We start from the raw sequence: 17,395 nt of genomic DNA, 5'->3' as shown, positions 1-17,395 counted from the left end.
TTTAGAACCCAGTATGTGTTGTCCTGTTTACATTTTTTCTCCTGAATATCACTGGATCCTCTGAATTACGAGTCGTAATACTGATATTGCTATATGCATGCTATTGCTACTGCACACCAGTTTCACAAAAGTAAGGCTTATTGAATCAGCTGTGGAACATTTTTGATTATTATTTTTGATTAAGATGGGACAGAGGTCATTTTTTTTAAAACTCCATTCATTCTTCTTATAGAAAAATTCTTTTCAGACCTTTCCTGGTGCCGACTACAAGATGACAACATGACTTCAGTGATCTATAGCATGTCAGTCAGTGGGTTTGTTTTTGTGTCAGTCAGTGGGTTTGTTTTCGTCCCAGGACACATCAAGTCAAAGTTTAAGAACTAGCCCAAGCTATGTGCGACCCATGATTGCCTTCTGTCAGCTCACTGTTGTTTTTGGCTTAATGTATAAATGTGCAATTAAGCACAGAGCAAAGACTTAGCTGGCAAAAATTACGTCTAAAAAAATAAAAACTTGAAGTACATAGCTCTTGACTTACAACCCCAATTCCAATGAAGTTGCAGGCATCAAATTTAAAATGAGTGAATATTTGCAAAAAACAATAAAGTTTATCCATTTGAACGTTAAATATCTTGTCTTTGTAATGTATTCAATTGAATATAGGTTGAAAAGGATTTGCAAATCATCGTATTCTGTTTTTATTTGTTTTCCACAACGTCCCAACTTCATTGGAATTGGGGTTGTAATTTATCTAGAATAGCTTGAGGCACCCGATTGCTTTTGTCATGAAACCAACATAGCAAATCATTTAGCATAATTTAGCCACTCTAAAGCTTCTATATTAGTTGCGGTCTAGGTTATATTAACTTGGTATAGCATGGCTGATACACTTTAGGCCTTGCATATAAATCAGATGTTAATCACTTAAAATCTAAATTTTACAAGATGTATAAAACCAAAGAAAGAAATTCTAATCTGTCCATTTTGACCATTCATTATCATCCATAAAATATGTATCCGATCTAGGACCACATAAATTACATGGCAATGAGTTTGCAGACACTTGCTCATCTGACTTTTTTTTCTTACATCAAGAGCATTAGTAGGTAGTTTGCTTCAGTAACAGCCTCTACTGTACTGGCTCCACTTTGAACTAGATGTTGAGACATTGCTGACACATTTAATTAAGCACTGCTTAGTAAAAATAAAATGGAAATACATTAATTATATAAACTCATTAATAATATTTTTTCTGTCTTTCTCTATATTTGATGCACTAGCATTAGTGCAGTAAGCATTATGATAATTCATTCTAGATGACAAACACCATGCCAACTCGTCCCAAAGGTGCTCAATCGCTCCAGAGAACACAGTTCCCCTATAGTCAGTGCTTGGCATTGGACATGGTGACTTTAAGCTCAGGTGTGGCTGCTCTAGAGAATCCTAGAATCCTATAAGCAGTTATTTTCTAGTGAGATTATACAAGTTGTTTAAACACGTGTCAGCAGTTGGTGCACCTAGAGTAGCTGAATTTAGCAATTAGAAGAAGGTCTGGATACATTTGGACATACAGATTAGACGTGTGCCACTTAAACCCTATAATGCACGCAGGGTATTAATAAAGTCAATATCAGTGCCTTATGTCAGCAGAAAAGGAGTCTAGAAAATCACTCTGCACGCAGATTTCCTTTATTGTCTCACTTTTGCTGATGCAGTACTTTTGTCTCTCTCCTTCTCACTCACAGACATACACAGACCTACATGTTGGGGCAGATGTTAGCTGTTAGGGGTGATTAATATGCCACTCCCTAAAAGATTCCATGGAAGAGACTTGCAGCCCACATCTGTTCAGTACAATTGTACTGCCCTCCAGATATTCTTCATCTAATTAAGCTTCATTTAACCATCTGGGAGCTACTATGCTGTAAACATACCTTAGCTGTAAGTTGGACATGAAATGCCTCTTAACGTATCAGATTTAATCCCTCACAATTGGTGTCTCTCTTTTCTGACATTTATTTTCTTGTCTTAGTGTCTAATTTTCCTGCACACATTCTACATGTATAATTCCACACAGAATTTTTCATGATAAGATTTACCCAGCAAGCTTCAAAGAAAGTCACTATAGAAGCAGGTGCTGCTGACAATATGGACACCCCAGTGAAAATCTCAGAATAGATACCCCATACAGAGAAGGAAATGTCATGGAAAAGGCTGTGATTATCGTCATTATCTATTGTGTACTAAGTGGCTGTAGGCCTCACTAGTATCATTAAATAAACTGTGGGGCCTTTTGTTCTTAGAACTCTGTTTGAAGCAAAGAGTCTTCAGGCACATTTTATGCTATGTTTGTATTTTATTCAGATTTATTCTGCAATAAAAGATTTTTAGAGTAATCCAGCATCAGCATAAAAACTACAGGGATAAAACCTGCTACCTGAAATGACCTTAAACTAGAGTTTAATGTGTTCTCATTTCATGCAGGATTCTGTAACACAGCATTATATTCCTCACCCTTTGCAGTTTGACATGATTTTATATCGTTTTCATGTTTTATTCATTACTGTTCTGTCACAGCAACACCTAGCATGCATTATACAACCGTTGGGAATCCCTGTGATGTCCAGTCCTGACTGCTAGCCTCTTAGCTTTTGGCTAAGAAATACAACCAAGCTAGCATTAGTGCTGTTACCTCAGCTGTCAAACAGAGCTGTAAAGAAAACGGTGATTCCATTTTAATTGATTTAACCAAAATGGATGCCAGGTACAGTTTTTTTTTATACTTTCAGCCAAAGAAATGAAGCCAAACTGAGGGAAGGTATCCAGATAATGAGGTAGTTACCTTGCTAACTTTAGCTTTTAGCTTCTTATCCTCTTTATCTGATGAGATTTTCTTTCATTTGAATCCATTTTTTTCCATCATAATGATTATTTGAGGACTGTTACTATGGTTATGGCTGTAATAGCAGTAATGTTAGCTATTCATCTGAATTCACCATTTAATAAAAAAAAAAAAAAAAAACTTTACTAAGCAATCTGCCTTCAAAAGTCAGCCCTGTAGCAGTTTCAAAGATTCCTCCCATGTTCAAGATATGTAATCAGAAAGGAGTTTTCATTGTGCTTAAAGTGACATTATATAACAATTGTGCCCTAAAATAACAGCTCCAAAATCATTTTGGTGGTACACTCAAATCTAATAGGGTGAATGGCGTCTCTATTGTTGCCAATAGCGGTATGTAAATTTGGAGGAGCAGGTATGAGACCTCTCACGATAACTGCTCCAAACCAGAAAATCTTTTTTTAGAGGCTACTGCACCTGAGCAGGCATGTTTATAACAGATGTACGTTTTTCATTTTAAACTTTTTTATTTTTTCAAACAGAGTATATGCATGGTTTGTTATTATTTAGTCCATTAAATCAATTTACTGTTCAGCCTTTTTAAAAACTCTGATTACTTTATTAATCATTCAAATAACTGGTAGGTGATTATTAATGCAGCAACCTTAACCTCACCCTAACTCAGCACTGTGAGTTGTTAATAAACCCATGTGTTTTGTGCTGCATTGTAGGGCTGGATGAATGAAATGAACTCCTATGACCCGGAGACCTACCACCCCTCAATGTGTCACTCTGTCTATGTCACATTGGAAGGCTGCCACCTGCGTCTGGCGTACCCCCGCACCAACATCCCACGCCGAGCCAGCACGCACGAACCTGCCGATGACACCACGTTTGTGCGCTCACGCAGTTTCCAGCTGACCAACAGCAAGGTCAGTTCAAGCCTAAACACTTCCCTTATGTTTCATACACTGTCACATTTTGTTGAGTGCAGCTTTGTGACCTGTGAGATCTTGCATGCACAAAGACGATCCAAAAATTAAGATTATCTTTTAAATTTGCATCCACAGACTGCTTTTAGTCAAATGGTTTCACCTTTGACAGGTTTTTCTGCTGCCAGAGGTTTTGGCAAAAAAGAGAGTGTGGAATAAGAAGTATCCCGTCTGCATTGTGCTGGCTGAGGAAGAAGAGCACAAAGAGGACGAGGGAACCAGTGAGCCAGCAGATGAAGACAATGGGAGAGCAGAGAAACCTCCGCTGGTGGAGAAGGAAGTAGGCCAGACCACCGTGCTCTACCTTTTTGGGCGTACAGGGAGAGAGAAAGAGGAGTGGTACCAGCACTTCCTGTTAGCTTCGAAGGCCGAGCACCACTTCAGCAGAGATGAGTCCAAGACAGGTGCAGAGACTCACAACGTCGTTGCTGATTTTCATTATCAATAGATACAGTATATGTCCCAGAGTTAGCTACTTTAAGGTGCATCCATTGCTGACATGTGTTCAATTGTGCACATACCGCTGATTTCATCTCCATAGAAAAGCATTGTCAATAGAATGAGACGCTATAGAACAGCCACACATGAGCCTAAGGTCAACATGAAGAATACTAAAAGTCAGCCAGGGTGAGGGGTGGATGAGCTGTAAAATTATTTTGTTTAATTACTTATCTTGATTTAATGATACCCTGCGACCAAGAAGGATAAATGTCTTAGAAAATGTGTGTGTGATTTAATGATAAACATATCATTGTATAGTTGTTATTAACCTGCTGTAAATCTCCACTACAGTGCAGAGTGTTTTTGTGCATTACATTAGCTCTTTAACCAATCATCTTTCCTCAGTGGTACCACTTTTTAGAACTAAACAAACCACTTTGGTCATTAGAGCAAGGCAGTAGACATTATATTTTGTGATATTTTATAAAACATTATGATATGTGGGTCAAATGTTAGACTTCCTTCGACTATCATATCAAATCTTTTACAGTATCCAACTGTACACTGATGAGCCAAAACATTATGACTGCTCACAGTTGAATGTGAATAGTGTTGATTATTTCGCAACAGCGGTGCATGTCAAGGCCTGGGATATATTAGACGGTAAGTGAACAGGAAGAAGATGTTGGTTCTTCCCATCGATCTGTTGGATGTGGATAAAGCAGGTGTAAAGACCTCAGTGATTTCGACATTGTTTTTGCACGATGGGTTGGAGAATCTCCAAATGGCAAGGCTTGTGGAGTACTTGCGGTCAGCAGTGGTGAGTACCTACAGACAGTGGAGGGACAAACCATGATCTGGCAGCAGGGTGTTGGGATCCCAATGCTCATTGCTCATCCACCACTCAGGCATCTGAGCTGGACCTTGGAGCAATGGAAGAAGGTCACCTTGTTTGATGCATCCCATTTTCTTTTACATCACATGGACTGAGTACATGTACACAATTTACCTGGGGAAGTGATGGCACCCGGATGCACTGTAGGAAGAAGACAAGGCAGTGGACGGAGTGTGATGCTCTGGGCATTGTTCTTCAGGGAAACTCTAGGTCCAGGCATTCATGTACACATCAATTTTACATTAGCCACCTACCTAAGCATCATTGATGTCTTGGTGCCAGATACCAAAAGGCACCTTCAGAGGTCTGGAAGAGTCCATGCCTCAGCAAGTCAGAGATGTTTTGGCAGCACGTGACAAGAGGGCCAACAACATTGTAGGCATGTGGTTATAAAGTTTTGGCTTATTGGTGTATATATAGACAGGTTAAAGAGAGAAGTACCCAGTTTAGTTGACAAGCTGAAAATGATACTGATTCACTCATTATTGTGGTCATTGTTCAGGCAACAAAATTGAATAATTCTACTGAAAAAAACACTTTTTTGTCACATTAAAGCCATGGTTGTTAGGAGGTTTTCACATAAAATTCTTTTTTTCTTTCATCTTTCTCTCTGTCTAGAGGTGTGCAGTGCTAAAGGGTCCAGTCGGGGCAGTACTGATGACCTGGCCTCCATGCTAGGCCTGAGGGAGCTGGCTGGCTCAGTCAGAGAGAAGATCTTGCTGGACTACAGCTCCTACATGGCTCACTTTGTCATGTCAGAGAGCTGTAGCCTTACACCCAGTCCCAGCCACAGTGAACCAGGCAGCCCCACTGACACACACAGGGTGAGAAACCCAGCAATCTAAGCCTATCACAAAATATTTGTTAAATCACTACAGTGAAGTGTCCAACTTTGCATTTGACAGCAAACAATAGCCTAGAGGCACTTCAACTGTGAAAAGGCTTGTAAATTAGGTGAATACACTTAATGACAACAGCATATGGTAGTTTGTTAAGTACAGAACCTGTAATATCACTTAAAAATGTATTATAAACGATTTTTATCCAACATTTCACAAAATTCACCACTCTGTTCTACTGGCCTAATAATGCCTAACATGTAGTTGATCACTGTTCTTTAGGAACTCCATAATATGCTCAGAAAAGCATTTTGTGATGTCAATTATCATGATAATAATAAAATATCATATTGTGCAGCCCTTGATAGAATCTTTGTGGAATCTTTAAAAACATTCCACACAGGAGCAGTTGTGGGCTGGAGATTAGGGAACCAGCTTTGTGAACGGTAGGGAGCTGGTTTGATCCAAACTATCTTAGACACACAGTAATGACACAGTAATGTGTCAAACTGATCCATAACTATCAAGCCCAGACAGACCCCAGGGAGGGCTTGATAGTTATATATCACTGTTGTCAGATCAAAACCTTATATCTCCAAAAGGATAACTTTACAGGAGAAGGAAAAAGCATACTCTATTTTTAACGTAAGTCTATGGAACCAGACCTTTTTCCAAACAAATTTGCATAATTTCTGTTGGTCCTTTCATCATGAAATTTATGCACAAATATCACCACAGGCATTTTCAAATTATGTCAAAAACTAGGTTTTGTTCTGACAGCAGCGAAATAATCATTGTGTTTCTTTAAGATTGTGGCCATTCTTTAAGATCCAGTTCAGATCAGCTCAGCCTTGCCCCAAGAGTAGAGCTTTTATTTTGGCTTTGGTTCCCTGTTCTCTGGTGCATGTCTAAATGCGAGCGGACATCTCACCTACGTAACTCTGATCTGTCAAAGATATACGCATCAACACAGTGCGAGAAATCTCACCAATAAAACAGAGAAAATCTGTTGGAGGAAGTATTGCGTTGCATAATGTGGTTAATTTGAACATCAATTAAACAAAATAGTGTAATAAGTAACACTAAACCAAGTTCTTGTCATTATAAAAAACTAAATGCTAGAATTTATACCGGGCACTGTGGAGTGTAGTAACGTCTGCATAGATGCTCTTTATGTCACTCATGTCTTCTGTTGGCTGAAGCTGTCCAGTGATCGGGGGGCAGAGCAGGGTGAGAGCAGGCCAGCATGGATCAATGCCCTCATTGGGAGGATCTTCTGGGACTTCCTGCGGGAAAAGTACTGGGCCGACCAGGTGGCCCACAAGATCCAGAAGAAGTTGACCAAAATCAAGGTGAGAGGGCAAAAATTGGTGTCTGAATGAGCCTAGCAAACAATGCTTAACCAGGCACAGCAGGATCTGCTACAAGGTGAGGCTCGGCATGTCAGCTGAAACGAAGGTCGTTAGACTAGACAAAGCAAGAACACTGAGGGCAGCTCCCGAAAGGATTCCCTTGCGTAGCATCTTTCTCCACATAGTTTTATTGCAGTGCATGCAGACCATGCAAGGTTACAGAAGTGTTAGCAGTAGCTGTCCCTTCACTTGTTCATAAGGTTCAGGCTAATTAGTCCTGTACTAAATGTCCTGTAATAAGAGTGTCAGGACTGCCAGAATTCCACCCACTTTGTGTAGATAATGAGTAAGTAGGAGGCTGTTGTGCAGTTCTTGTACAGGTTGCCATGGCTAATCACTGTTTACTAGCGAGAGGCTGCTGAAGGGCTGCATGTCATTTCGGTGTCTCTCTCTGTCGCTATAAAGCTACTCCTGATCGCCCAAGCTGGAGCCGAACCACAAAGCATTTTGCAGCGTAATCATGATTCAGCTTGCTAAACCCATAATGGGAATGAGGCGTTAAGCTTGAGAATGAGATGTTGACCAGACCGTGCATAATGACCTTATTATCCAGACACTTTCTTTATTAAAGATGTTAGCCCCAGCAAGTTTTATCTTAGGTTCAATGATTGGTATTGTGTAGGTGTCATTGTGAAGCTTATTGTGTCAGTTTGCCTTTAAAATGTATTTTGTAGTTCCTGTATATGAGTTATGTCATTAAGATTTACACTAGCTTTTTTTGTCTCCTGGTAGTTGCCATACTTCATGAACGAACTGACCCTAGCCGAACTGGACATGGGCACATGCATGCCGCAAGTGCTGAGTACCTCCAAACCTTCAGTGGATCAAAGAGGTAAAATATGCACACACTCAAACAATTTGTATATGTTCATTATATATGGTTGTATAGACTACTCAACTAGAAATCCACTAGTCTGTCCTGTGGGCCTGAACAGGGCCCGAAATGCAGCCGTGTTGAAAACTGCTATGAACAGATTATTAGTGTGGAAATACTACACAAGATTAAACCAATTTCACTGTTAGCTGTGCAAAACTGCACTAAAATGCAGGCTTATAAGCCAGAGCGAGTAGGATTTAAGGAACTCCTGTCTCTGATAGGAAAGGGCTATTTGACTGACAGATCAACCAATCACAGATTGTTTAGTGTGATGTGTCTGCAGCAAAAATACACTGGTGTTGGATCTGGGATAGATTTAAAAAAATGCTAATGACGACTAGTTTGCTACAGACATCCGGGATACATTTTAAAAAATGCTAATGACGACTAGTTTACTGTAGACATCCTGGACACTTCTTTAAAAATGCTAATGACAACTAGTTTACTACAGACATCCGGGATACATTTTAAAAAATGGTAATGATGACTAGTTTACTATTTACGCAACGTGTAGTGCATGTGTGTGCCTTTAATAGCCCCTCGTATCCAGCTTGCATTTTACACACATACATACACACACACACACACACACACATACATACATACATATATATACATACGCATTCATACATACATCACACTGACCCTAACTCGTATAAGCCAGCTCTCATTTACAAATGTAACCCTCTAAACTCTGTAAAGCTCCATAATACTGTCCCTTTTGTTCGAAACAAAAGAACTTCTAATCTACTTAGTCTGACTGGCCAAAGCTCATAGTGCACAGACTGCGTGCTTTAATATCTTGGGTTACAGAATGGAATACTTATGACCCAAATACATTTTATATCAGACATATCAAACTAGGGACCTTCCGGGCCAAAGTGCTGCAGAGATTAGCATTTACCCTCATCTAGCACTCTGAATTTGGTTCATGAAGGCCTTGCTAGTTAGCTAATGAACTGAATCAAGTGTGTTTAATCAGGTAATGCGCTGAAGTCTGCAGTACTTTGGCTAATATGGACTAGAGCTTGACACATGTGTTATATATGGTTTATCATGTATTATTCAATCTCTAAATAATGGCTCTCCTAAACTTAAGAATGGGTGACATTTTTAACCATTCTGTGATTAGTGTTTTACAGAATATATACTATAGATTATTAGATGAAATAAATAGGTTTAATTCAGTGAGTAATGTGCAATCCACATATTCACATGACATGGCCTGTCACACAATGCACGCTAACTTTGTGCCTTAAAAAGAAACAACACAGTACCATGTGAAACATGACATTGTTGAATTGTACCATCCATTGAAAGTTTTTTTAGGAAACTAAATTTGCCTTTTCTTCAGCATCACTGCACCCTTTTTAGCACCGAACCCTTTTTAGCAACTTTAAGATTATAGAGTACTTGATTAGTAAGCAAGCAAGTAAAGTTTGCTATTACATATCACGCTTAGTTAACATTGCAACATTTTAAAATCCTTAGCTCAGTATCACAAATAGCCTAATGCAAATGATGAAGATGTAACAGCAAAACATATAAAATAGTATTGAATAGCATCACAGTGTGTCGTATTAGATCATGACGTGTGCTTGGGGCGATCATATTAGCTTATGGCTAGAGCATTAGATTGTGACACAATAAAGCACAGCTTTGGAGTCAAATATAATTTATAATTTATAATATTGAATTATGTAGTAAACTGAGAATGGACACTGTCATACTAATGATGCAGATGCAGGGCAGATATTCACTCGCTATTTTTGCTGTATTAAAATTGTATCAAATTTGAGATACCACTGTATTGAATCAAATTGTAAATGTGTTATAGTCCCAGCAAATGTCTAAAAATCCAGTTACTGGATGACCAGCACATACTACTGACAATTTAAATGTTGAACCTGCAGTGACCAATGATTGTGAAAAATGTGCAACCTTTTCACACTTTTTTTCTCCATCAACCAGGTATTAACAGTACTCTACAATCTGTAAACATTTATAAAATTAAAGGTGCCAAAAAGGTGCTCTTTGGAGTGATGATATAGATAAACCACGTTTGGTTCCTTAAAGAACTTTTGTAAATGATGTGCTATGTTGAACAGTAAGAGGTGCTAAAATGACCTTCTAAACCTTTTTCAGGTTTTAAGAACCATTACCTAATGTACACCGATGAGGCATAACATTATGACCTTATTAGTACCTTGTTTCTCCACTCACTGTCCATTTTATTAGCTCCACTTACTATATAGGTGCACTTTGTAGTTCTACAATTACAGACTGTAGTTCATCTGTTTCTCTGATACTTTGTTATTCCCCTTTTACCCTGTTCTTCAGTGGTCAGGACCCTCATGGACCCTCACAGAGGAGGTACTATTTGGGTGATGGATCATTCTCACCACTGCAGTAACACTGACATGGTGGTGGTGTGTTAGTGCGTGTTGTGCTGGTTTGAGTGGATCAGACACAGCAGTGCTGCTGGAGTTTTTTAACACCTCAGTGTCACTGCTGGACTGAGAATAGTCCACCAACCAAAAATATCCAGCCAACAGTGTCCTGTGGGCAGCGTCCTGTGACCACTGATGAAGGAAACGTGTGCAGAAGCAGATGAGCTGTCGTCTCTGACTTTATATCTACAAGGTGGACTGAGAAGGTAGGAGTTTCTAATAGAGTGGACAGTGAGTGGACACAGTGTTTAAAAACTCCAGCAGCACTGCTTTGTCTGATCCACTCATACCAGCACAACACACACTAACACACCACCACCATGTCAGTGTTACTGCAGTACTGAGAATGATCCACCACCCAAATAATACCTGCTCTGTGAGGGTCCATGGAGGTCCTAACCACTGAAGAACAGGGTAAGAGGGGGCTAACAAAGTATCAGAGAAACAGATGGACTACACTCTGTAACTGCAGAACTACAAAGTGCAGCTATACAGTAAGTGGAGCTGATAAAATGGACAGTGAGCATAGAAACAATGAGGTGGTCATATTGTTATGCCTGATTGGTGTAAAAGTTCCATACTAATTACCAATTAAAGTTTTCTTTCCAAGACTTGTACGTCCAAGGCAAGAGCCGTCTTGTTTCATTTTCAAGTTCATTTTCCACTACTTCCACCATAAGCAGCTGTGGAAGGACTATGGAAGTACAGAAGTATACTGAGCTAGAACATCCATGAAATGTTCCACTGAGATCCTTTGGTTAGGTTGGGTTGACCAGTCTCTTTCATAGTCTAGCAACAGCTTGATGTGTATATGTGTTGGCATGTCTATGTGCGTAGGCCTGTGGCTGGAGCTGGAGGTGGTCTACACTGGTTCTCTGCAGATGACTCTGGAGACGAAGATGAATCTGCGAAAGCTGGGCAGAGAGAGCGTGTCAGAAGCAGAGAACCTCACAGAGAGCAGTGGACTAGTGGGGTAGGAGGCTTCTCTCATTACTGTGTGTCTAAGAGTATGTATGTGAGTAGGAGAGTGAAGGTGTATTCACTCCTGTGGTCAGCTTTGACAACGAGCAGTAATGAATATTGAGTCTTTGAAGAAGACTTTTCACTCCTTTTCTCTGTCACTCTCCTATCTCTCCCTCTTTTTTCCAATCTGTAAACACATCCCCTCCTTCGAGATTAAAGCAATAAGTCATAGACAGCTACTGTTTTAGGCATGAAACAAGGCAGAGCTTTTATAAGCATACATATTAAAATACACCAATGTTCACCAATCTGTTAGTAATAATAACGTAAACAAAAATTTTTCTCACAAGCAATATAATTTGTTGACAGACAGCTGTGGTTGCCAAGCAACAAACAACAAAACAACAAATCAAAGGTTATTCAATCAACAGCACAGTGATTTTTAATAACTTGCTGCATTAATACTAGGGATGTAATAGGGATGGGAACTGTGGGCTGATGATGAGATCCAATATTTTTCAGGTGATGCTGAAACACAAACGTTTACTGAGCATAGAACCTGAAGTCACATGCAAGATTTCCAAATTAATTTGGAAACAAAACGAAACATTTGGAAATAAATTGTTCTATAAGAACAAAAATGAAACATGATCATCATCAGTCTTCCATACAGATCATGATTGTGCAAACAATGCCTCATAGTAGAAAGATACATCATCATTCTTAGGTCAGGTAAGCCTTCCTGCAGGTCCTTTGCTGTTGTATCTGGGTTTTGCTTTGCCTTTCTGGCCAGCTTATGAGCAATTCTATCTGATAGTTTTCCTGGTCTTGCAGATTTTGTTGAACTTCTATGGTTTTTAATGATATCTCGGACAGTGGAAAGTATGAGCCGGAAGCACTTTGATATCTTTTTATAGCCTTCAGCTGCTTTGTAAGCATCAATTAGCTTTATTTTCAAAACCTTAGCCAGCTGCTGTAAGAGTCCATGGTTGCTGAATGTTGGAAGTTTGAAGAGTCAGGGAATTTAGTATACTTTGGAATAGTCATCATCTAGGATAACTCGTGCCCTGCCTGACTACTACTAACAAGTCAATTAAGGCCTGTCCAAACTTTTGTGCTTGCCACAATTACTATTTACAACTTCTTTATCTGTTTTTAAGTTGATCAAATATAAAGCAACTGTGCATTAACATTTGCAGAGAAAATAGTTTGCTGCAGAGTTTATTTTTACTTCTTTTCACTTCAAAAAAAAAAAAATGTTATTTGGCTAGGGGTGCATAAACAACTGTACAACTGTATATGAAAGTTTTAAGCTATAAATTCTTTCGACAGTGACAGCCTGTAACTAGACAATGTCCTTTGTGCTTGTTTGTACACTCTCATGTGATTGGTTTTTGGCCTAGCCTAGCTAAACACATTAGCCATGATGGATTTCTGAAAGTGGAATATGCTAATTATATAGACAACATGTAATATTACATTTGCACTTATTTTGACTGTAACCTCTGTTAAATTATGAGGGTTTTTCATTACTATATTTTGGAGACTCAATTCATTGTGGATTAGAATCTGTTGCGCTATGAAGCATTGTGTTTTAAATCCTCAAACCCTCTCAAACAATAGACCAACATACCCTCACTCACTTCTTTGCACGTTGTTTTGCAGCCTTCACTTGAACCATATGGCACAACTATCTGGCAGAACAAGGTTTGAAATAAGTACTGTTTTTGAGTGTGTATGTCATATAGCGTAGACTACAGGTGAAGTCCTAGCTAATATTATGAAGTTACAGCTTTGTCTCCTGAAAGTGAGCTCTTTTTGTCTGTCTGCGTGTGTGTGTGTGTGTGTGTGTGTGTGTGTGTGTGTGTGTGTGTGTGTGTGTGTGTGTGTGTGTGTGTTAGCTCCAGGCCTAGGCTGTGTATCATTGCAGACAGTGATGAGGAGTCATCTAGCGCAGGCTCGTCTGATGAAGAGGACTCTGTGCCCTGTGAGCCTCAGGGCACTCTGGGAGAAAAGAGCATGCCCCCTGGGTCTGACGGGTAATAACCTTCTCTTCTAATGGACTGATCCTGATCCTGAATCTGGAATTGGCCACAGCAGTTCCCTTCAGGACCATGATAACCTTGTTTTAATCAGGCTGAAATTTTGAACCTAACTTGTCTGAAGCCCTGAAGTTCAGCCTCTTCCTCAGCACCAAATTTTGAATCCAAACTGAACAAAATTCTGTACAAAAATGTATAGAATAAATCACCACTGGTGGCCTTCTGCGAAGTTGAACCAGCATCAATGAAAAGAAGCTAAGTAACATCCCTCGTTGGATTAGCGGTAACCCAAATTAATCAATTAATAGCCTAATTATTAGTTACCCAAAATTAAGCTTAAACTGCACAGGTTTATTCATCTGTGACATTACATAACTCATTGTTCTCATGTTGGTCTCAGTGAACCTCAGTGCCAACATCACAAGTAACTACAGTGTGCCAAAACTGTTAAAAACTGCTAAAGGGAATAAAAGAGTAATGGCAGAATAAAGCAGGAAAAAATGCTAAATCAGGGTAAATGCTGGCTAAAATCTGTTAAAGGGTTTTGCGTGTATTTACTAATTCGGAAGTCATTTTGTTGGGCTTGGACAAATATTTGAAAGAAAAATTCAACTGATTTTTCTGCTAAACTAAGCAGTTCATGCTTCTTTACGATGGTGCTGGTAGCCAGAATTCACAGAGTTTCTGAAAGTAAGCTTTTACAGGCATACAGTTACTATCACAACCACCTCTGCAGGTTTCTCTAGAATGTTGCACTTTGCCTCAAACCTCTCTGAATGACATCTCAATAACTGAATTAAGTAGAAGTTTTCAATTTCTGTCTCTACAGCCATGGCAGTGGAAGCACCAGTAGGAAAATTCTGCGCTTTGTGGACAAGATCGCCAAGTCTAAGTATTTCCAGAAGGCCACAGAGAATGAGTACATCAAGAAGAAGATTGCAGAGGTCTCCAACACTCCCCTGCTGCTCACTGTGGAGGTGCTGGAACTCTCTGGAACTCTAGCTGTAAACATTCCACCGCCCCCTACTGACCGAATATGGTACTGAAGACTTTCCTGTCAAATTTTTATTTCGTTTAAAAGACTAAATGTTTAATGTATTATTAGGATTTTAGCAGCTGTCCTTTTTACATGTCTGAGTGTAGGTACAGTTTCCGACTTCCCCCGAGGCTGGATCTGCGAGTCAAGCCCATGCTGGGCGAGAGAGAGGTCACTTTCACTCATGTCACTGAGTGGATAGAGAGGAAACTGCAGTGTGAGTTTCAGGTCAGTATACACACACACACACACACACACAGAACAGTATGACTTGCTGGGTGCAGCTGTACTTCACTCTATTGTGTGATTTGACATTCATTTATTCAAAGGCAGAAAACAATATTAGATGTTGTATTCAGCAGTTATTCAGTTCAGTCTTCACTACAGTAGTACTACAGTGTAAGAACATCAATAACAAGTAATAGCAAACGAGTAGAAAGTGGAAAGTAGTGTGCGGTAATGTGAATGTGAAAACAGTCTGAGGGTGCTGATTTAATTGAATTAGTTTTAGAGGTACAATTAGAATTATACAACTGTTAGTTTTGACCAGACAATCTAACTGGTTGATGCAGTTATTTGTTATTTTTTGACAACACAGTTTTATTATAATATACAGTACAATAGAACATTTTGAACTTAAATTACCTGGGGACAACTAGCCAGATGGTCTTCTCTAATGGGCCTGGCTGAAAAAATGCAGTGTCCCATGCACATCTTAAGCACATCTTAGGCAATGTTTGTAAGCAATTTTTTAGTCAGCACAAACCAGCAATTAGGGTTACTTACGAGAAGAAGCTCCGCAGGGTAAGATAGCCCCCCACATACCACGACCATGTTTCTCTCCTAATCAAATAATGAGGTCCAATCTCAAAACCTCAGCATTTTACTAAGTGGCTATGTCTAATTATTAATTCTGAAATTTCATCACAGGATTCCTGAGGTTTTTTTAGTGGTCAGTTTAGTTCATTTTTTTTTGCCATTGAAAAATAGTGATGTATGTGTATATATTATGTTGTGCAAGAAAAAATATAGAATTGTGGCAGAACTGTGCAGGGAACAATGCATTTAGATTTGAGAGGATGTTTTTCTTATGAAGTGAAAAACTTATGTAAATGTAAAGTTAACTTTATATATTTCACATAATCACATTAATTGTGTAATTAAGTAACAAAATTGACATAAAATGTTTCAACTTTACTGTCAATAGAAGTATTAACACTTAATCTGAAAGAAGCTTCAGTCTCATTTTAAAAACATATCTTTTCTGATTAATAATATTTTTGATGAATGCAGATAAGTGCCAATTGATAAAAAGACTAGAAATAATTTGACACAAACTATATAATCTGTAAAACCTAGATGACAAATAGATGCAAGATTCACTAGATTCACAATATGCCCCCTATTCCAGGTATAATCACTTATTGCCCCAATAGGAAGGCAAAATACCCCTTTTATAGATTTTTTTTGTACTATAAAAACAGAACTGACTGCTGTTCCAGTACACTTCTACTTACTGTATGTTGGACTGTGCATCATCATCCTGTACATGGTTTATGTATACAGTAAATGGACATTGGTTCTCATTCACCAACATCTTCCTACATTTTTTCCTAACTTTGTTCTTAAGAAAGGTCCTAAGGAAAAGGTCTACGTCAGATTCATGATGGGTTCTTAAGACTGCAGAATTGCTTGCATCTTTGTGCTCCTGAATGTGTGTAGATTCTGTTCTTGCCTAAGAACGAATCGATTTAAAACAGTCATAATCAAATCGAAAAACAGTGTGAGGTCAGAGATTTACACCCCTACATTGGACATTTTTAAATAAGAATTATACTGTCATTTATTTATTTACTTAAAATTTAATTATACATAGCACTGAGTGAAAAAAGCCAGTTGTGGTATGTTTTCTTTTACATTTACAGAAAGTTTTTGTGATGCCCAATATGGATGACCTGTACCTGCCCCTTATGTCCTCTGGAATGGACAATTCCGCCATATCCCAGCCATCCTCTGGGGAAAGTCAGGAGCAGCAGAAATGCGGAGGTTTGGAGTGAAACAAGGACACACAGAGATGTGAAGAGAAGAGTGTGTGTTCCAAATGAAGCTCTTATGGGTATGTGGGCAGTTTACTGCAGCTCCATGTGAACTAGCCACAAAGACTGATGGACAGTGATTGATCCTGTGTGGAAAATGATCAGCTGCTGTGCTAATAGACTCATGAACCTCTAATATAAGCTTAAAAAAAATCTACAGAAGACATGGAAGCAATGATCCTTAAGACAGTGTTCAACAGATACCATGTGTTTAGCACAAATGTAGGGCCAGCAATTTGAAAAGAAAATCTCGTCTAGAAGGATGTTCCAAAAATATTAATACATGTCACTCATTCATGTAAGTTCATGTCATCCTGTCACTGAATGATTTTGAGAATTGAGTTTGGCTATGGACTGGCCTTAAGATGGAATATTTTCATAGGTGAATTTGTGGCAGTCCTGCATGTCATTGTACCATAGTGTTCATGGACAATAAAGAATGATTGGAAATATGATATTAGATAACTGTATTGCACATTGCATGTAAAGCTTGATGTAGAAGAAAATGTGCAG

General features: G+C 38.9%; 1 protein-coding gene across 2 annotated transcripts in view; it reads left to right on the top strand.

Moving 5' to 3' along the window:
- The window catches only part of LOC108432189 (testis-expressed protein 2-like), a 33,345-nt gene extending 16,003 nt beyond the window's left edge, over positions 1-17,342 (top strand). Inside the window, exons 4-14 of one of the 2 annotated variants that reach the window (XM_017705859.2) lie at positions 3,571-3,771; positions 3,944-4,235; positions 5,786-5,991; positions 7,209-7,358; positions 8,151-8,250; positions 11,583-11,718; positions 13,374-13,415; positions 13,610-13,747; positions 14,580-14,789; positions 14,894-15,014; positions 16,712-17,342. In XM_017705859.2, the coding sequence (XP_017561348.2) occupies positions 3,571-3,771; positions 3,944-4,235; positions 5,786-5,991; positions 7,209-7,358; positions 8,151-8,250; positions 11,583-11,718; positions 13,374-13,415; positions 13,610-13,747; positions 14,580-14,789; positions 14,894-15,014; positions 16,712-16,843 (1,728 nt within the window). In that variant the 3' untranslated portion in view covers positions 16,844-17,342. The remainder of the gene's footprint in view (positions 1-3,570; positions 3,772-3,943; positions 4,236-5,785; positions 5,992-7,208; positions 7,359-8,150; positions 8,251-11,582; positions 11,719-13,373; positions 13,416-13,609; positions 13,748-14,579; positions 14,790-14,893; positions 15,015-16,711) is intronic. The other variant, XM_017705861.2, reaches the window with a different exon arrangement.
- Positions 17,343-17,395: the final 53 nt, after the last annotated feature.

The sequence above is a fragment of the Pygocentrus nattereri genome, chromosome 14 (genome assembly GCF_015220715.1).
Source record: "Pygocentrus nattereri isolate fPygNat1 chromosome 14, fPygNat1.pri, whole genome shotgun sequence".
NCBI classification, from domain to species: Eukaryota; Metazoa; Chordata; class Actinopteri; order Characiformes; family Serrasalmidae; genus Pygocentrus; species Pygocentrus nattereri.
Note: the sequence above shows the minus strand (reverse complement) of the source record. Positions and strands in the feature narration are given on the sequence as shown.